General features: G+C 46.0%; 2 protein-coding genes across 2 annotated transcripts; both read right to left on the reverse strand.

Moving 5' to 3' along the window:
- Window positions 1–602: 602 nt before the first annotated feature.
- LOC136537683 (uncharacterized) lies at window positions 603–4,219 on the reverse strand. The gene is made up of 2 exons (XM_066529638.1): window positions 3,726–4,219; window positions 603–852 (listed from the first exon to the last, which is right to left on the reverse strand). Exon 1 carries the CDS (start codon window positions 4,098–4,100, stop codon window positions 3,732–3,734), a length of 369 nt encoding a protein of 122 aa, XP_066385735.1. The 5' UTR covers window positions 4,101–4,219; the 3' UTR covers window positions 603–852; window positions 3,726–3,731.
- A 656-nt stretch (window positions 4,220–4,875) lies between these two features.
- Window positions 4,876–8,789, reverse strand: LOC136537684 (nucleobase-ascorbate transporter 6-like). Its single transcript, XM_066529639.1, has 14 exons — window positions 8,410–8,789; window positions 8,156–8,253; window positions 7,835–8,011; window positions 7,642–7,742; window positions 7,475–7,550; window positions 7,314–7,373; window positions 7,032–7,216; window positions 6,791–6,887; window positions 6,601–6,687; window positions 6,443–6,501; window positions 6,247–6,338; window positions 5,966–6,043; window positions 5,710–5,870; window positions 4,876–5,427 (listed from the first exon to the last, which is right to left on the reverse strand). Exons 1-14 carry the CDS (start codon window positions 8,507–8,509, stop codon window positions 5,209–5,211), a joined length of 1,590 nt encoding a protein of 529 aa, XP_066385736.1. The 5' UTR covers window positions 8,510–8,789; the 3' UTR covers window positions 4,876–5,208.
- Window positions 8,790–21,584: the final 12,795 nt, after the last annotated feature.

Genomic DNA, 21,584 nt, shown 5'->3' on the forward strand with positions numbered 1-21,584 from the left:
CCTCTTCCTAAGGCCTGGTGTAGTGGTGAGCGCTATCTCAACCAGGTCGTGGGTTCGAAGTAGCCTCTCCGTAGATTTTGCGGGGGAAGGCTTGTCTCAGTTTTTCCCTTCCCCAGACCCCACTCATGTGAGAGCCTCCGGCACTGGGTCTACCCTTTATTCATTCCTCTTCCTAAGGCCCTCTTTGGAACGCGGGATTTTTTCTCGTTCCTGCGTTTTTCCTGCGAAAAATAAACTGAATCCTGTGAAATTCCTATGGAATTCCTGTGTTCTAAAGGGGCCCTAAATATTGAATGGATCTTGAATCGTTCCTCTTTCTAAATATTGCATGGATCTTGATTCTTGAAGCAGCCCAACCAAATAATTTTTTTCTTAATTATTTCCCATATCCTGATTTCCTTTGTTCTGTGGGCGCAGATCAGGGCACCGACTCCATCAAGACTACAATCAATATGTTTTCACTCCAAGAACCCAAGCAATGTTATAAAACCTTATGCTAATGGCCATTGGCCAACAACCATAACTGAGCAGATTTAGACGCTAGCACCCTCTGGTTCAATTACACAAGAAGCCTGCACATCTTAAAGAACATTTTCTGGAAATTTAGTAATGAAACCAAATCACTGAACTTTATTTTAGACAAAAGCATTAGAAAACCATTCCCTCAGTCCATATAACAATATAAAATACAGGACCAATGCAAGTCAGAGCATACAATGATCTTGAGATCATATCGGTTGCTAGATCTTGTTGAGCAAGAAGATCCAATGCGATCGTCTGGAGACCAGCAGACCCAAACACAGGCAAGTTAATTATTATGCCGCTGAACTCTGATGAAAGGCTTCTGATGCCCTACAAGACAACCACGAGAAAAATATTAGGGACTGAGTAACAATAACTCAGGGTTCCCATTATACCATCAGTCAAACTGATCCCCTCAAATATTAGGGGCCGAATAACATAACCAGATCACAAAATAACTCATGCTACCATATACATAATTAGTTACAAGAATGATGCCCTCTATGCAATCCCCATCATTTTACCATCGCGCGAAAAAGCTGTTGTCTTTTCATGTGTCACTTTACTTGACAGCTAAGCTGACAGTGATGGCATTCATTTCAGGTGTTCAATTTTGAAAAGCAATGGGCAATGGCATAGAAATGGTAAATTATTCTATAACTGTGTTAATGGAACATGTTAAAACACTGTAGGAATTTTCCTCATAATATCAATTAAAAGTTCAAAGCATGATTCAAATCCGAGGACCTAGGAAATTGTTGAGGTCAGGCAGCGCTCTTAGGCATTCAAATCTGAGGACCTGGGGCTGGATTGACCAGCCTGGATGAGTACTCACAAGGCAGGGTGCCAAGTTTTCGCTAGTATAGAAACAATTTGAAATAATAATTGATATATCTACATTATATAATTTTTTATCTAAACAGAATATCTGCTTCTTGGATATAGCAAATCACACGCACAACCAAGAGAATTTCAGGACTAGATTAATTGGTCTACCCTGGGTACATTAACGTCATATGGCATAGCATCAAGGTTGATCACCCTCATCCATTTTCTACCATAAGAAAATCCAGCGTGATATGTGACCATGTGCAGCATAGCTCATCCAACAAAGAACTTTTGAAGCAAAATAGGATATAAATACTTTATGTTTGTTTCCATGCACTGTTCCTGCTTCAGAAGGGCCAGCTCAACCCACAATGCAACCTATCACCATGGATTTTAAGTCGGCGCCTAGGCGTTCAGTCGTGATTTCAGTCTGGGCATCGGCCTCACCACAACCACTCATCATATGGCATCTGTCATTCTGTAAAGGGCGTACCTAGTGCAGAGAGCTCCCGCTCTGTGCGGGGTCTGGGGAAGGGTGTCAGTGGCAAGCCTTACCCTCGCCTGTGCAATGCGAGGAGACCGCGACTCGAACCCGGGACCTTCCGGTCACAGGCGGTAAGACTCTACCGCTTGCACCAGGCCCGCCCTTCGCATCTGTCATTCTGTCTTACAGCAAAAGTCCTTGCCTAGGCACAATGTGGCGACGTTTTTGGCTTTTTGCACCCAGCAACCTGAGGCGGATACCACACATGAATTGAAAGGGGACGATGCAGTGGGGCATGGGAGTTTCGCGCGCTGGGGAGATCAACTGGAGTTGCACTGGCGGGAAATCGCACGACTGCAACCCCCGTAGTCCTTCTCCCCTATGTCCTGCATGCCAATAGACATAGCAGGGGGAAGGGAGCACACCTAGCCGGAATCCAGCTGCCTCCCTTGGCCCTCCTTTGACTCATTCCTCCCTCTTCTCTACCGATTTGTGCCTTTAATTCGTGTCTCCATCCTGGCATCCTCTTCACTAATTGGCACCTTTCGGTTCATGCCTCGTTCCTCTTCTCGATCAGTTTGCACCTCTGATTCACGCATCCTTCCTCTGCTCTGCCAATTCCCATCCCTATCAGCCTGTTGTCACAAGCTCACGGGCCGTGGCACACAGGTATCTCTCTCTCTCCCACCCGCCTCCCTCCTCTTATGGTTGTTGCTTGGACGTGCATTGCTCCTCCAGCTTGTGCCTGCTCTGCTGTGATGCACCTGCTTGTGCCTGGATGCGAAGTTGTGAACTGCTCTGCCTGCTTGTACTAGACTGCTAGTGCTAGGTGCCCAGCACTTGTGTTTTGTGCTCTGCAAGTCTGCTGCTGTATATCCATAGATCCATAGTGTTTCACTGCTATGTGTAAATGTGTGGCTGTGCTTTACTGCCTTTAGTTAGTTTATTCATCTTTGCATTGATTAGAGTTTACAGATTGTGATATATGTCTCTGTGTCAGCTACAGCAACAAGGTATGTTTATGCTGCATTGCTGCTCCACTGTAGGTTGGAATGTATGTGTGGTGTCGCGTCACCGCAGGCCTAGGTGTCTGGAAGGGGGCGGGTCACCCCACCTTGCCTTACACCTTCATAACCATGCTTGTCACTAATGATTAATGTGTTTTGTACTGTTATCTTATTTCTTCAGCTAAGAACTTGACATCAATTTGTATTTATGTGGTAGTCGAAACAGCCAGTTAGCTGTTCAGGTTAACAAGAATTGATAGGTCAGGCTAATTGTATAGTTTTTTAACTTAATTTTAATCACAATGACGCCCTTTCCTTAGATGCTATTTTGTCAGTGTTAACCACAAACACCTAGAAAGATCTTGGTCATTTTTAATTGTTCCTGCTAAGTGAAAAATAAAAACATAATCAGTGTTATTAACCATTAATAACGAGATAGGTTTGCACTGCTCATTTAATCCCGCTTTTACTTCTGTTTAAACTAGTAAACTAGCTGAATACTCTGATTTTCAAACACTTTTAAGAGCTATCCACCGTAATGTGGTTAGAGCTGCGCCCTCCATTTCGTTACATGGAGAACTAAGTAACGACTTATAATGATCTACCAGGTAAAGAAGTAGCAGAAAACATTGGACCTATGTCTGGTATAAAGCACTCAACACAGAAATGCAATAACCGCAAAATCTTCACTCGCTTCTTCATTATAAGCAAAACTAAGCCATTTCATTGTGTAAGAATGTTGGATCAGAAATAAGCATCTGAATTTTATATTGACAACCCCTCAGGGCGCACTGACTTGAGGCATTGCATCAAACGCTTGAAGGGCAAACAGGCAAAATGGAAAACCAGACCACACCAGGACGATCGGGACTCGAGGAGCTTACCAGAGGCTACTGCGCATTGGCAGCGGCACCCTCCGCGGCTGCTGCTGCCGGCTTCGGAGTCGGCGGCGGCGGGCGGTGGGAGACGACGAGCGGGGGTCTGAGCGCGCGCCTCTCCGCCTCGGCCTGCTTCCGCGCGTTGTACATCTCCTCGGTCTCGACGGCGACGAGGCGCTTCACCTGGGTGAGCATCCCGAGGAGCGACGGCGTGGTGCGGTGCTCGACGGTGCGGTGGCAGCGGCGGAGGCGCATGGCCTCGAGCGTGCGGCGGTGGAGGCGCCGCGTCCCGGGGAGGCCCCGCACCAGCGTGATGTACAGCCGGGGACTCCACGCCACCGGCACCCGCGACTTGAACGCATTGAACGCGCTCCCGCTCATCTCCGCGCCCCTCTTCCGGCGATCTCCTTTCGCTCGTGGCGTGGACTGGAGGCTGCGGCCGCCGGAAGCCTAAACCTAGGCGAGGACTGCCGGGGGCGTGCGATCTGAGATTGAGAGGGTTGGGCCGGTTGACTCCAAGGTCCACCAACTTGAACCTTGAAGCGACTATCATATGGGCCTAGAAGGCCGAGATAGAGGGCTATCGGCCTGTTTGGTTCAGACCACTCTCGGAGTAGGAAGAGTATGGTGGATGGCCACAATTTTCGCATTCAGCTGTGGCCCATTTGATCATTGATGTTTTTTTTTTGAATTTTGGTTAATAGATTTATGCTCGTCCCTTCTCCACCACCTTCTTCCCATGCTCGGCTCCACCACCACTAGATTTGTTGCATGGATAGCTATTATGTGTTTAAAAGATTTGTTGCAAGTCAGCAACAGGTAGAAAATATCATAACAGAAGTTGGATCCAGTAGTCTTCGAGGTAAGTTTTGAGTTAAATTTTGTACTACGCACACAGCAATTTTTTTACATACATCATCATGAATGGAGGTGCAAAATCAATTTGTACATGCCTAGTACAAATTGAATCAATAAGATGTGCAATTTGCGACTGCTAACCCGTAGGATGATGCAGGACAAAACACCAGTTATATAGAAATTATGATGTGACAGTGCCGGCCTAAAGAACTGTGAGCTGGCAGTCCATCGTCCTTTACCGGACACACTCGATCTCTTCTTATTCTGGAAATTAATAGCAAATGCTCAGTATCAGTATCTCACTGCAAATCTGCAACGATTGCACATGTACTTGCATTAGTTTACTCTGAAATAGCACTGGAGCTTAATCTACAGAAAGAGGGCTACTGGAGCAGTTCTCTTTTCATTCTATCGATCTATCCGAGAACCAAACCCAATTTACATAAAAAAAAACCAAGCAATTTCTCCACTCCTTCTGATTAGTTTACATCGAGCTCTACAAGATTCAGAACTCAAGGGGTGGTACAACAGAAGTAGGAGAAATAGCCGCTTGGGCGTGGCATTGCCAGAATCACAATTCACAACAACCTAACCGAACATCATTCTCCGTTTTCAGTTACCAGCAGCAGGATCAGAAGGATGGGAAGAACTTGTTGAGGTTGAATGGGAGGGAGTAGAACTCCTCGCTGCGCGGGTCAGTCTTGAAGGACCTGAACCTGTCCCAGAAATGGTGCCCCCGGTCCTTCCTCACGGTGCCGTCTCGCCTGTGCAGGGTGTTGTCCAGAAAATACGCCACAGCCCCGGCAACAAACGCCTTGGAGGAGAATACCACGTTGATCATATCATTGAACTGGACATGAGCACAAGGAAAAGCATCTCTTAGTTTGCAGCTCTTCAGCGTGCCAAATGAGCAGTAAAACGAACTAGAAGGTGATTTCAGAAGCACATAACACCAGAAAACAATGTCACAGAACCATGTCTATAAACTTTAAACCGATGTAATGCAAATGCAACAATATCAAATTCCACTGTGCAAAGTAGCAGGTAGAACCAGAACCATGATGTCTATAAACATTAAACCATATTGCTCTTATCGTATAAAGACCAAAATGTGTTTCGAACTGGATCTTACCCATCTTGCATGCGTGTGTACTGGACCGAAGCCTGCGACGGAAGTGTATTCATTGAAATATTGTGGCACGGACAAACCCATAAACAAAGAGAATCCCAGGATGAATTTTGTTTGGAAGCTATTCAGGTTGCAGAACTGTAGGAACCCAACACCTGCCATACCTGTTTGTACAGGAGAACACATAGCCATTTCATAATAATTCAACAATTCTATATTAAAAAGATGCAAACTTTAAAATTTGCTTCGTGCTACGTACCAACATATGCGAAGAGAAGACAATATATAGCTGCGATTATTGGGCCAGGAATTGATGCAAAAACAGCTCCAAATTTCCCTATAAAGGCATCACAAAACATTACCATCACAGACAGTTGATTATCATTAGAAGTGCAGGAGCATAGTATGAATTGTTCAATTGTATTTGTCCAGATAATAAGCTTAAACAAGCCAGTCTTAAAGTTAACCTTAACTACTTAACACGAAGTATTACAGCCAAAAGCTGTTGAATACATGATCACATAAAAGCATGAGCCGTACCAAGGATCGAGAAGAATATCATAAATCCAGCAGAAATCTGCACAACACGTCTACTACCAACGCGTGTCAAACCGAGCAGCCCAGCATTTTCGCTGTTCCATAGCAATATTCAAAATCAGACAAATGTTGAATAGTATTCAGATCACATGATCACACTATAAAAAGTAGTTGCAGCAGCCATCTAGAATCTGCTTACACAGATACAGAGGTTCCATTAGCTGTTCCAAATAAGCCACCCAGCAAAATGCCAACTCCCTGGAATGGCACATAGACAAATTAGTTGGGTAAGTCATGCTCAGATGTCATTCAAAATTTCAGATACACTAACTGCAAATAAAGGAATTTGGATGATACCTGCCACCCAATGCCACGACTCATGACGGAAGGAGGGCATGGTGTTGCACTGGCATACCGTGAAATGGCAATAAATGCACCAGTGGACTGCATCATGCAGTAGTAAGGAGTATTAGCTTGAAGATGATATGCAGTCCCATCTAGGATAACAAAGCTGCTAACATATCATGGGTTTGTCCAAATAACATACCTCCACAAGAGCAACAAAAGAAGCTGCCATCATAGCAAAAGCTTCACCAGCATCAAAGGTTGGTGCTCCCCACTGAAATGGATAAGGTACACTTATCCTACAAATTGTAGATCAATAATCTATCAATCTAGTAGCCATGGAGCTTTTTGCAGGATGTTACATTCTGAATAAGTACACAAAACATACAAAGCTCAGCCTCTTAGGTTGGGAAAGAACATGCAGAAGGATGGATTATATTTACCATGGAGCGCCCCCAACAAGCCCAGATCGATCAGTGCGGCAGTGGAATTGGGTTTTGGGAGCAGCATTCTTATAGGCACCGCCAACCGTCAGGAAGAAGGCATAAAGCCAGATGAGGGCAATGGACATTATGACAGCAAACCGCTCAAAGGCAGTACTCAGCAAGGGGACCAGATGTGGTATGTACTGCAAAAGAGAAACAGAAATTGTACATTGTTCTCAAGGATCCAGCAACCGTTTTGGTTAAAATCACACAACAGGAATTCCTGATGCATCCTACTACCTGAGAAAGTGCCACAAGCAGTAAAATCTGTGGAAGACCAATCTCTACACATTTGGCAACCTGCAGGGTAAAATAAATTCATGTTACTATCTCACTGTTGCTAAATACATCATGCAGGTATAATATAGGGAAAATGTAGTACTACATGTAGAGAGACATACACTTGGAAACCCCAGTTCATAGAGCCCGAATCCGACGAGGGCAACCAAGGGAGCAGCAGACAGCGGGCTCAGCAGCCTGCAACAGGAGTAAGCACAGACAGATGGGATCAGAGGAGGTACACTGGGACCTGAACACACGAGGGGGGCGGCGAGAGCAGGAGACGAACCTGACGACAATGCGCCAAAGGCCACTGAAGCCCATGATGATTTGGAGGGTGGAGGCCACTATGAGCGCGCCTTGCGTGCCCCGCATGATGCGCACGAATTTCTGCAGCAAAGAGATTAATCCGTGCTATCGGTAAGCCAGGCAGCCTCCGTTGGACTTGGAACCGGGCAGGACAGGAAGGCGAGGAGGCGCACCTCGTGGGGATCGGCAATTCCGCTGTAGCGGCCGGCGAGGATGATGGAGATGGTGGGCGCGACGAAGGTGTAGGAGGCCCCCATGACGGCGGGGAGGCGCGTGCCGAGGAAGCTCTGGATCAGCGTGTTGATCCCGGCCACGAACAGCAGCGTCTGCACCACCCGTGCCTTCTCCTCCTGTGCGAGAAAAAAGATAGAAAGCGGCGAGCTTTCGTGTCAGGCTCTGGCGGGCGGCGGCGGACACACACACAGAGAAGAGAAAAGAGAGAAGAGAGAAGAGAGAAGAGAGAGGAGAGAGTCGGGGTCTCGGGGGGGACGTACATTGCCGCCGCCCATCTGGGGGACGAGCGCGGTGGGGATGATGACGGTGGTGCCGAGCATGACGAGGTAGTGCTGGAAGCCGAGGAGGACGGCCTCCGCTGCATTGCAAACAAGGGAGACGGCGTCAGTCGCGAGCCCGAGAGAGAGATCCAGGAAGCAACGCGCGCAGGCAGCGGCGGCGGCGGCGGAGAGGACAGACGGGGCGGAGGAGGAGATGGGAGGTAACGGGGGGAAGGAAGGAAGGAAGGGCGTACGCCATGGGGGCGGACTGGTGAGGCAGTAGGAGACGGAGGGCAGCTGGTCCCTGACGGCGTGCGGCTGCAGCTCCTCTTGCTTCGGCGCCGGCGCCGCCATCTCAGGAGCTGTAGTACGTTTGCCGCTTCTCCCTCCTCTCTCTCCCTCTCTCTGTCTCTCCGCTTTTCGTGGGACGCCCGAACGGGAGGGAGCTTAGCGAGTGAGGAGTGAGAGCTGCCGAGGGTGCCCTCGTGGTGGTCGTGGCGACGCGCGATTTGAAGCAGACGGTGCGGTGCCCCGTGGGTGGGGAGGCGCAGGCGCAGGCACGAGGCAGCGCACCAACGGCAGGGCACTGATGACTCCGCGGTGACTCACGTACGCAGCGGCTGGCCGGCTGCCACTGCCACCGTGCCACGCACATCCAACGGCTTCCCCGCGGCCGAGCAGTAAAATATTCTCCCACCGTCCCGCGGCCGGGCCGCGTCAAACCGGGTCTCCACTCCGTCGTCGTCCTCCTGCCCGCTCCACGTGATCCTCACCACACTAGTCTTCTCCCTGTACCCGTACGGCGGCCGCCGGGGGGTACTGGGTAGAGCTCTGCATGCACAGGGAGTGAGCAGCGCGGTGGTACCCTTTGCCTCCGGCCTCCGCGTAGGTGCCGAGTTATTACGGCCATAATTCCCCACGCGGCCACGCCTGTCGTGTCGTCCTCCCCGCGGCGTGCGGTACGTTCAAAAAAAACACCCCCGCATGGCCGTTGGCCGCACCCGCACACGCATGCCGGTTTCACCCAGTTTCGTTGTGTTTGTTGCGGGCCTCGCGGGCGGTGAGTGCATGTTGCTGTTTTCAGAAGCACAATCAATACGCCTGCTGCATGCAGGTGTCCGTCCTCCTGGCGTTTCTCCCAGCCCCAACTGCAGCTGCAGCTGCAAGGAACGAAGGGGCTGTTTGATAGGGTGGCCCGTGGGCCCAGGCTACAACGCCCTTGTTTGATGTCTTGGGCTCACTCGCTAGCCACGCCCCCTCGATACAAAATCTATGGCTTGTTTGGTTGGCTGGTTTGTATCGTTGCTGGTTCGTTTATGTGAGAGAGTGGTACTGCTGGCTGGTTCACTGCTACAGTGCTCATGGGAGGGGGCTGGCCAGCCAGCCCAGCGAACGAGCTCCTACTCTCTCCTGGCTGCCTGGAAACGGAAAAAGGGTCGTTTCTTTTTGCCCGGCTCGCTGAAGCCCTCGCGCGCTCGGTGGAGTCACCTCCCGAGTCCCCGTATCTCACCACCTCCTTTCCCGTAGCTGTCTCCTTCCTCGAATTCCTCTCGTCCGTACGCCGCCGTCGCCGCCTCCTTGCACCGCTGATAGTGCCTCGGTCTAGATCGAGCCTCCCTCTTCCTAGATTGGGTCCTAGGCTATAGCCACCGCCGCGGCCGCATCCGTCACCTTCACTCCACGTGCCGCCTCCCTCTCTCTCTCCCTCCCTATCTGTCTGCGAGCAGAGCGCGCGCGCGCGCGCATGGCACCGCCGTCGGTGCACAGATCCAGCCGCCGGTGCGCTGAGCCGACTGCGCGCGCGTGACTGCCGCCGTCGCCGAGGACGAGCTCCGGGAGGCCATCCGCATCTTCGACCAGGACCAGAATGGCTTCATCTCCCGCGACGAGCTCCGCCACATCCTCCACAACCTCGGCGCCGACTCTCCGACGAGCACTGCTAGGAATATCCACTTCTATGGCGAATAGATTTCGTCACTAAAGGAGCTAAGTTCGTCATAATTTTAGTTTTTATTACGAATTTATGACGAAAATTGGTTCGTTGTAGAAGTCGCGTCACTCTTGCATATCTATGACAAATCTGACAAAATCGTCATAGAAGTGCCTTGATTTGTGACGAAAAACTGAATGTCATGGAACTGTTTTGGTATGCGTGTGGTGGGCGCCTCCGTTGTACATGCTATAGCCGGTTGCATTAGAGATAGTTCGGGTACGTGTCACCTTCTTATTGCGGCATCTCTGGTTCTTGCACGTTTCAGGTTCTTATTGGATCACGTGTCGTTTCCCTGTTGTTCCACAGGTCTATTTTCTACTAGCACACGTGTCGGGTTGTCGTTGGATTACGTGTCACTTCTTCATTGGACCACATATCATATTTTTATTGGACCACATCTTTGTTTCTTATCTGCCAACGCGTCACTATGTTGTCCGTCCACGTGTCGTATTTTTATACGTCCATGTGGCTTGACGCTTTCATTTCACGTGTTGGATTTTTAATAGCCCACATGTCATGCCCTGACCAATTCACGTGTCGTGCACTGGTTCGTCCACGTGTCATATTTTTATTTGATCACATGGCATGTCCTTATTCTATTGTGTGAAGTATAATCAATTCGTCATATAAGTAATTGGAGATCGTCACTGCTGCACAGACTGACTACATAACTATTTAGCTTGGCAATCAAATAACAACAATTTATATTTCACACGTCAGCAATGAACCTCTGACAGAGTATCACCACATTAAACCAGCATATGAGTCCACCATCAAACTAGCACATGAGTCAACACATCAAACAATAAATGTTCACTGCATCAAGCCATAGGATTTGAAGACTGAGAATTACCAGAAGAGCTGAAGCACGTGCGTAGCTCACGGAGATTGTTGTACTCCTCCTATTGTCATTTTTTGTATTCCTCAAGCTCTCTTTCAGTCTTTTCTGTCTTTCTCTTCAGTTCAATCACTTGATCGACGAGGGTAGTGGAACTTTCCTATTCAGCAACAAGTTGTTCTCAAAGCATTGTCTACGTTGATGTCTTTGTTCTGGTGGAGCTTGTCTGGATACCAACATTCTTTAAAAAAAGGTTGTTGCCGCTTCCCTGAGAGGGGGCCTTGCCCTGGCGACCGTAGAGGACCTTGCAAACAACATCAACACTAGTAATTGGTTGCTGCTCATCTGTAATAGGTTCTGATTACATAATTTTCATAGCTTCCTACAAAAATCAATCAGTAAAATATTAGGTTACAGATAGTGTAAAAGGACTTTAATTGAAAACCCAAGAGATTGATTCATAACAAGTAATGTATAGGTCTTCATCAGCCTACTGTCGATAGAGATTACATAAGCTTTAGTAAATTTCCATAACACTAGGCTCCTACTACGTTTTCTTCTTTTATGGCAATGGCTTCAGTAGATTTCAAGAGAAGCAAAAGAATGTATTTACAACTACTGCTCTTACAACATCGCTCAGGCTATTTTTTCTACTGATATGGAAGTCCCTGAAGACTTCCACAACATTAACCTCTTCATCAGGTGGATCATTTTCTTCTTCAAGTCCTTGATGTTGTTATGTTGCATTCCTCTTGTTCTCCTTCTGTTCACATTGCACATGAGTTTCGGTTTATATTTATACAAAGGCAAGAGTAATAATGAAACACAACCATTACTTATAATTTTTTGCATCTAGACAATATAGGAGCAAGATCCTGTAGCCTGGTGGTACTTCACTTTTGCACGCTTTCGCTTGTTCTTCTAAGATATTTCCTATAGCTTCATTTGTGTTAGACTATAGCACAAGTAGACCATAACAAGACTAGACAGAAAACCGATGGGTTCAGACACCTTGTTCTTAACACTAGACCAAATCTTGACAAGTTAACACCATTGTGCTTCATTCATGGATGAGATAGGAGAGGTCATACGGATCTGATTAGTAGGGACGCCATTGAAGTATGTTCTCTTCAACCTGTAGCATTCCTGTCGTACCACAGACTGCATTACATTCCGGTAAGCTTTTTGGTTGGTGAGTGAGCACCGTTAACACGCAGCCATCCCTGCACATAGTAGTGTGAATGAAAAGTAAATCCGTTAAATTTGCTCAAAGCAGAGTTGAATGTCAAGAGGGGATACCCATACATACATTTAGCCTTTCCACAAATCTTGTGCAATAGACGGCACCGGGCTTCTCCCCCTTGTATTCTTTTCGATGTGTCAAAATTGGTACTTTCTTCCTGACTACTACACCTGCCTTTTAGGCAAACTTAGCAGCTTGCACTGGATCATGTGGCCTTCTGTTCCCCTCGGCAACAGAGATGGACATCATCGCTCCTCCTAGTGATTTGCTCATTTTGTCAAGCATAATTCCATGAGTTCGAGGCCTCGGCTTCCTCGCTCTTTCCAATAATGGTACTGCATAGTTTTTATACATTCTGATTGTTAGAAAAGTTACATGAATATCAAATAACTAGTGGAAATTGATTGATATACATATGTTAGGTAATACCAACCTAGACAACTTTCATCGTTCTATGGGTGGGGGAGACGAGAGTTTGCTGAGAGGGCTCATATTCAACAGGGCTATCATCATCTAGCCATGAGGAGTCTCTCTTAGGGCTAGGTAGGGTGCCATCCTGACCAATGTCTCTAGTTAATTGATGAAGTTGGAATTGATCCCTGGGTCTGGCTGAGCCTTCTCTATGGAGATACAAATTTAAGCAGCAATCATGTACAAATTCCATTGATATCCAAATAGTAAAGCATTGCATGGCTACCTACCCCCCACGGCCTCCTTCCCCCTCCGAACTAAATACAAGATAGAACAAGCACCACATCAATTGATAGGGGCACTGGCTCATCTTCTAAATTTGAATTTGTTTCATCTGTATCATCAAATCCCTCAACTACCTCTCCTAGTTTAGGGATATATTCCAAATCTTCACCATGTCTATCCTTTGTGCTTAACTTTTTTCCTTTGGAGACACAGGTTTTGGGCCCACACGTCGTATTCCAAGTTCTTCCATCTTTCTATGATTCCTTATGATTTGTGCATCCCGTGCTCGTTTATAAGCAGTTAGTGTCTATTCATCAAGATTGTAAAGGCATTTATTAACTAAAGCTTCTACAGAATGTCAACACAGCAGAGCAAGAGTATGCAAATAAACGTCTAACTAGTAACTACAGCTTATACAGAAGACATTAATCCAATAAAGCACATTTCAGCTACACTCAACTATAGGAAATATGTAACCCCATCGATATCTACATATCATTGGTTCAACCACTATAGTAGAGTACACATCATAAAAGAAATTTAGGTACCTCTTCCTCCATGTTCCCTGGCTTTGTTTTGTCATCGACACCGCCGTCCTATCATTGTGGTCTTGGAGCTGGTGCGACCGGCGTTGACGAAGGGGTACTAGATCTGGCTCTAGCTAGGGATCAGATCCGGTTGGTCATGATAGGTGCCAAGCTAGGTAGGGGATTCGGATCTAGCTTGTACCATCATTGAGGTAGTGCTTCCACCATCAGCTGATAGACCTGCTGTCGATGAATAGAAGGGGATCTAGCTCTGGCTAGGGTTTAGAAGTGTGCACCACACCTAACTCACTAGACTCTTCTAGGTCAAGCTACCCATCCATACCCCCCTTAATAGTATGGCCAAAGGAAAAACAAAGTCCTAAACTACTCTAAGTGTCTCTCCAACTCCAATCGACACTTAGAACTAGTCATCCTTAACCTTGTCGTCCATCCTTTGAAAACAAAAATGATTTCCATCATAGGGGCATGACCACCTTGATTGCCCAATCGATCTCTATTACCATGACCTAACTTAATTGCCTCTACAAAATACACGTTAGTCATAGTAATCTTATATTGTCATTAATCACCAAAACCCAATTAGGGGCCTAGATGCTTTCACATGGATGTGTACTCTACAACAAATGATCACAATTTCCCCCCTGACCATGTCCCTCTAGTATATTCGACGAAATGACATTTATATGTTTCTTGTAAACCGTTTGCTCGCCTGATAGTCCGAGCAGTGTAAATTTGAATGGGCCAAACATGTAACTTCAATTTTATTTGTTTCCTTTAGGGATTCAATGAATGTATTCATACGAAACAAGTTTCCCTGTATAACGTTAGATGTGTCTGATCCTATCAAATTTACGATGCTCAGACTTTCTTACATGTGCTGTAAAATTTGAATAGCTATGTGGCTCCTCTGTTAGGCATTACATCGATGCGAGATTTGATCGGATGAATTCTGTTATGCATGTTTACCATACTACATATCAGAAAGAGTACCTGAAAGAAACCTGCAGGCAAAACCAACCAATAGGGGCTAGAAACCGGCTACCAATTGACCAAAGGACCTGATCTACATCATCATCAATAGAGTTTAACCCACCTAATACAAAGTTCAACAAAAGTAAACACATACATGCAAATCAGACTTCACAAATCAAAACCTTTGTACATTTGAACGTGTCTGACATAAAATGCAAGGGAAGATACATAAGGAAGAGTAACAACATAAGGAAAGAGTAACAACATGTACTCCATCCATACTCCCAACATAAGGAAGATGCATTAAATGCAACGTGAGATACATCAAATGAAACTTTATTTACTCCTCTACTTGTCATCGGTATCACTGTCCTCATCCTCATCCTTATTGTTGGTATCAACATCATTGTCATCCTCCTCTAGAGCCATGAGGCCCTAATGCTCGTCAGCGGTGATGCGGTTGGCCACCTACTCAGCATCGGCATGAACCAGGTTGCGTCAGTGCTTCTCGGTGTTGTGGGCAGTGCTGATTCCCTACGTCGCGATGCTAGTGTCGAAGCCATCTATCTAGCTTCGGTAGCAAGTGAGGATGTACTTCGCGTTGTCCGCGCGTTTCTTATTTAGGTAGGATGGTAGTTCTTCTAGGACATCGGTGAGTTGGTGAGAAATGAAGATGTACTTGCTCACCTTTTCCTCATGAGGCAGGTTGAGGGTGCCCACCTCGGTGTTCTATAGCATATGCCTGATTTTCAAGAAAGCCTTACTCATGATGCCAATGGCCCAATTGTCTCTATCTTCAAAGGGATCTACCAAAGCTTCATCTTGATTCACCATGGGCACGGCGTCATCCTCCTTCACCATGGGCATGGCGTCATCCTCCTTCACCACGGGCATGGTGTCATCCCCCTCTCATGCGTGCTTCATAGAAGGCTTGCCCTTCACCATGGTAGTGGCTAAGAGTGAAGTAGGTTTGGAGAAGGCAACCGTACATTTCTAGCGATTTTAGATCTATAGTGGGAATGGGAGGGCTCGGGGAAAGAAGAAAAACAAGCGGAGTTGCGGAAGAGATCGTGGCGGTTAATATATCACTACTACAGAGGAGCCATTGGTGTTTTTTGGGAACAAAGAGGAGCCATTGGTGTTGAAATGTTACTGCACATGCAAGAAAGTCCGACCTCTGTACGTTTGAATGTGTCTGACACACTGCACAGACATTAGATTATATTACAAATAAGTTAAAGTTGCTGCAAAATAATGACAACATCCATCCAAGAGAAAATTAACATGTTCATAGTCACTCAAACAACATTGATCCATTTAAACATATCATGATAGAGAGATACATCAAATGCAGCTTTATTTACTACTTTACTAATGACTCTAACTCCGAGAATAAGGGAACATAGGGAAGATAGTAAGGTTTGCTGATGATTTTTGACAGGAAATCATGTCTACCATACGGAATGTAATGTGTAGGGATGACATGAACTTTTCTGTTGTCCATGTTATAGGTGATGACGGCTCTTTCCACCCCAACCCCAACAAAGAAAACCAAATTTCATTCTGGGTGAACTATAACTGCTGTGTAGCATGACTCAAAATCAAAGTAACCCATTTATTTCTTAGTCTTTCCAAACAACTTATGCAGGCTGATAGTATGCTTTAATGTCCATTTATTATTAGTACCATAGTCTTCAAGGATCCAGATCGAAAGCTTGGACATATTGCGACCACCAACAGTACATTGACACAAGTGACCCTGAGCTTGATGGCTGGCGCATGAAAAACCATGCAGCCAGTTAGGAATTTTCCTCCATATCCACAACAAGTATACAATGGTAACCCTCGCAGAACCCAATATAGTACAGACAATCGCTAAGAAACACAGTTGCTGATTTTGACAATGTTCACTCAGCCTCCTCGCTCCATTTAGATTCCTTAAAGATCCATGCTATAGTTTTAGATGAGTAGATGTCCACACCCATGCACTGACCATCCTCCTCCATGTATTCAAACACATGGAAGTACGAGGAGGCCATCTTATTGAATCCCAATCGAGCCTCACCAATAGAATGGATTCTAGGCGGCAGTACCTTCAACTCCTGGGTTATCGGATTGCAGATGACATAGCGGTATCCATCAGTCCCAAGGCACCAGCATAGGATGAGGCCGTTGCAGTAATCTGAGACAGCTACATTGTCATGGTGAAGGGCAAGAATGATAAGGAGGGGTAAACACCAATGATGCTGGTGAAGTTTCTTTGGCCGTAGATTCATCGTAGAAGAAGACGGCCACAGTCTGGGGCATCCACTTATGGTTGTCCAAGATGAGGCTTCTCTAGGAGCGATAGACACATTTGCAGCAGAACAAGGAGAGGGCAGGGAGGCGGCGAAGGATCTCAACAAAGACATTATCCATGAGGCTAGCCAGTGTGTTCCTCTTGTTGGGGGCCTCCTCCATTTCATCATGTGCATGTAGTAGGATGAGAGCTTGCTCAGTAATGAGATCATTGAGGAGGAAAATAATCAAACAAAGATCCATCAGTGAAGTCTAGAACTCATATCAAAGTGCAACTTTAATAACCATTAACAATTTTAATGGTACGACCTCATCTAAATTTAGAGTAGCACCATATAGATATATATAACTCAAACTAGAGTAGCAGTTAATGGAGCTGTAACAATTACAATTCCAGCTAAATCAAGTCTAACCATCACACTTACAATCAGTACATGAGCTTAGAGCTTCTTCCATAGAAGACAGACAAAGATTAAGAGGACTACAATTACAACAGTTTTGAAGGACGAAGAGGGTGGAGCAGCTATTGGGTTTTGAAGATAGAAGTCACCATCATGAGCTAAGGCTGGATTTGAGTTGGTTCTTGACTTGAAGGCAGTAATTCCTTCTTCATAGGAGTTGTACTTTTTATAACAAGCACCATGAAACCTATGAACTTGTCTATGGCAGTCAGTCCAGTTGTAGTAAACTCCTGGCTCATGGCCATCGAACACAACATAGCAGGGATGACTCATCTCAAATCTGCACAACCCGAACAGGCTACCTTAGTTTTCACAAGTAGAATGTCAGTGAACAAGTGGTAGAGATCATCATTGGCATCAGTTGCAACATGTTCAGCTTAGACATTAATTAGTGGCCTTAGTCATGTGAATGATGAACACAAAGCATTGATTTGCTTTCGATGCCTTCATCTTGTTTGGAACCAAATGGATAACTTGGTTGTCAACAAGGAGAAGACACATAAAGCAAACATATGAGCTACATCCTAATACATTCAACAGCTATGTAGACATCATTGGCACAGAAATGTGGCCTCAGATATGTTACAAGTTCAAAATACCATAAGAACTCACTCGTGGCACTGGAGCATACAAAACAAAAATATAGAATCAAGCAAGCATTGGATAGAAAAAATAGTTTAAGACAGAAGCAAATGGCATGTTTGTTTGCCTAGACAGATCTGCAAGTGACACGCGCTGGCAGAGAACCAACCAGTGCCACCTCCTAGTTCTTTTCATCATCATTGGCCAAACTAGATCTGAAACGCTATAATGTTTCTTGTATACCTCATGTTTAAGCAAGGACCAAAACAGTGAAGCAAACAGGAAAAGGCGAGAAAGGAGACCTACGGATCGGATCTGTCACCTCTGCTACGGCACACGATGGACACGGACGCTAATGCCGCCGTGCTCCATCGGGAAGACCCACCACCTAGCCTCCAAAAGGAAGCCTGAGCCACCACAGCACACTTGGGATCCTCCATTGCCACCGCCGCTGTCGGCGCCGTCATCGCAAGTACAACGGGCATAGATTTGTTTCCACTTATAGGGGATAGGGATATATCCAATATATAAGTCAACCTGTCCACACATAGAACATATACTACTCCAAATACATGTCAACACAACCAGGCGTCTAGCGCAATGGTGAAGACGGTCTATTTCTTGCTCTAGGTCTCGGGTTTGACTCTTAGGTCTCATGTTTTTTTAGTTTGAATTTATTAAACCCCAGCGGCAACAAATGACACGCAAGCCGTAGGGTCCCACAGGTCGGATGGAGATGGAGAAAGGTCCCACAGGTACACGTGACACATAAGCCGTCGGGTCCCAAAGGTCGGATGGTCCCACAGGTACACGTGACATGCAAATCGTCGGGTCCCACAGGTCAGATGGAGATGGAGAAAGGTGTCGTCGGGTCCCATAAGTTGGATGGAGAAGGGTCCACAAGCACAAGTGACACGCAAGCCGTCGGGTCCCACAGGTCGGATGGTCATGGAGAAAGGCTCCACAGGTTCAGGTCCCACAGGTCGGATGGAGAAGGGTTCCACAGGTACACGTCGCATGAAGAAAGGATCGAGCGAAGACTTTTATGACGAACTACAAGCGTCACGGATGAGTAACTGCATGTCCCATAGGAACACGTCGGATGGAGAAGATACCGTGTGGAGATCTATGATGAAGCGTCGTCGTTATAGGTTGAATATTGTTCGTCACAGATCAGTAATTAATGCAATAACGAAACCTGTTCGTCACAATTATGAATAAGATCGTCATAGACGAGCATGAATAGTCGCGCGAGTGATCTATGATGAAATCTTGTGCTGTTCTGTGATGTTTTTTTTTGTGACGATACCCAATTTCATCATAGATAAGGGGGATTCGAGGTTCGTCACACCATGACGAAACCTAAATTTTCGTCATAAAAAATAATTTTTTATAACGGTTTCAAATTTGTTATTAAAATTTTCGTCATAGAAGTGGATATTCCTAGTAGCGGAGGAGCTCGCCGAGGAACTCCGCGACGTCGCGCGCGCTCGTGGTGCCGCCATGGTGCTGAGCCTAGCTTCTCCATTCTTGGCGCTGGACTAGCTCGCATCCATGACCTGCTCGATGAAATGGCAGTGAGGAGAGCACTGGTGGTAAGGCTACCACACGCTTGCACAAGGTAGGCATACTCTTTTTGGAGAGGTAAACAAACACAATCTCAACTCAGCTCGGCTCTGCTCAGACATACATCAAACACGATCATCTATACTGTTTGGACCAGACTCTGGCGCCCTGAGCACCGATATCAAACACGCCCCGAAGGAAATGGAGATGGGTGCCTTTTGTAATGTTTCAATGCTGCATGTGGCCATCTGCCAAGAAATGAGGAAGATGCTTGGTATACGGTACAACCCATTGTTTGTATACGCACAATATACGCTAAAGAACTAGTTAACTAGCATTTAGCTATTATTCAGACTAAACGTCTAAACGGTCTATTAAACAAGCTAAACGTTCGATTAAACTGAATGAAAGGATGTACCGTATACACGGTGTTTAAACGAACCGCACGAGTGCACGACTGTTTTGGTAAAACAGTGGACAATGCTAAACTTCCAATGCATGACAGCATGACCTCTTTAGAACCAAGGAACTCAATATGGATGTACACGGATTTTCCAAAAAACGGTTTATTTTTCGTAGAGGAAAAAAAGCAAGAAATGGAACAAAATAATGTTGGGCATGTTCAGCTGCCTGTTCTAGCAGCACTGTTGTTGCAGTGTTTACTGTCTTCCAAATAGCCGAACAGTTGCACCCGAGCAACTTTAGGGTCTGCTTAGATTCTCAGGTCTATGGTTTTAGTTGACCAAAATTAATGACTAAAATTTTAGACCATTTTAGCTGATTTGTGTGATCTAAAATTTCATGAGATAGTCTAAACTTTAGACCATCTATTTAGAGGCTCAAGAGTTAAACGTTACCCAGCGTGCACCATTTGGCATTTGCCAATGTTCTCCTTGTATATACTGCAAGGTCAACTGGTCAGGTCATTTCTCGAATGTGGTGGGGTTGTGGTTAAGAGCGGGGCCGGGAGGCTGAGGGCACCACACGGAGACCTGAACACTTGCAGTCTGTTCGTTTGCTCGTATACGATCGTGGATTATAAGCTAATATTTTTCTCTCACACCAAACTAGTCAGCAGTAAATAATTCACGATCGTTTACGACGAAACGAAGTCGATCGAGATCGAGGTCGAGCTGAGAGGCCAGGGCTTGCAAAAAGCAAGGCGAAAGTCGCAAGGAAAAGATCTTGGGAAGTTGGGAACCTCCTCCTCGTGTTTCTTTCGGTCTCTCCCTTGTTTATTCCACAATCCTGAGGGTGGAGGAGCCGTGGAGGTCCGGAGGAGATTGGATCCATGCATTGCATTTGCATCCATCTCAGCAGCAAAGAATCAAACCGACCGACAGGGATATATTACTATCATATTCCTTACACGCATGAACGTGGAGTAGCAGTAGTAGCTTAGAGACGAGGTTATGGATGTACAGGGAACAAATTACTGCAGGTTAGTAGTAAATTCGTGCTAACCCTGCAAGCACTGCAGCAAGTCAGACACGGGCACCATGTCGTGTTTGGGTGCAGGGATTTCAGATTTGGCAGGGCGGTGGTCAGCAGAGAATAAAGACGTTGGCTCCTACAAAACTGCAAACGCCAATCCAGCCCTCTGTCTTTTCTCTGGTTTCTCTCTTCTTTCGGTGATGCATGCATTATGGAGGGAGGGAATCAGGATTTTGCAAACGGAGTACTTTATTAGTGCTTTCCCCCACCCAACGTCTCTCTGAGCCTCTAATGTAATCAACTAGCTTTTCTGATTCATCATGGGCTCATGGCTCATGGGGAAGTGTTTTTGTACGGCTCATGATGCAGTGATAATAATAATAACAGCTGGGGCCTTGCAGGTTTAAGCTTCACTTTTTCTTTTCTTTTTTTCTTAACCCTTTTCTGGAAGCCCGTATTAAATCAGGATACAACAATGAGAAAAAGTGAAAAACAATGGTGGATTCTCCATTCAACTATCAAACTGTTACCCCTCCATCATTCTAGGACACATTAATCATGAAGCAAAATGATATCGATAGCACTCCAAAGCACTAACGATCAGAGTACCGATACCTTGCTAGCATGTTGTTATTTATAGGATAAATTTTGAATCATAGAAGATCTTGCTCTATGCGACGGAGAGAGAGTAGACTTTAATCCCCACATGTCCAATTTTACCTTTGATGTCATGTGGCACGTCCAAGTGAGCGTCCATAGAAATTAAGTGCTAGACAGAATTCACGAGCATATAAAATT

The sequence above is a fragment of the Miscanthus floridulus genome, chromosome 2 (genome assembly GCF_019320115.1).
Source record: "Miscanthus floridulus cultivar M001 chromosome 2, ASM1932011v1, whole genome shotgun sequence".
NCBI lineage: Eukaryota > Viridiplantae > Streptophyta > Magnoliopsida > Poales > Poaceae > Miscanthus > Miscanthus floridulus.

Excerpts from the sequence above, each read along its gene's own strand:
- LOC136537683 (XM_066529638.1), bottom strand. The coding sequence starts at position 4,100 with ATGAGCGGGAGCGCGTTCAATGCGTTCAAGTCGCGGGTGCCGGTGGCG.
- LOC136537684 (XM_066529639.1), bottom strand. The coding sequence starts at position 8,509 with ATGGCGGCGCCGGCGCCGAAGCAAGAGGAGCTGCAGCCGCACGCCGTC. Across the intron at positions 6,688-6,790 it reads CTTTTGTTGCTCTTGTGGAG|TCCACTGGTGCATTTATTGC; the intron begins GTATGTTATTTG and ends TGCATGATGCAG. Across the intron at positions 6,502-6,600 it reads GTCGTGGCATTGGGTGGCAG|GGAGTTGGCATTTTGCTGGG; the intron begins GTATCATCCAAA and ends GTGCCATTCCAG.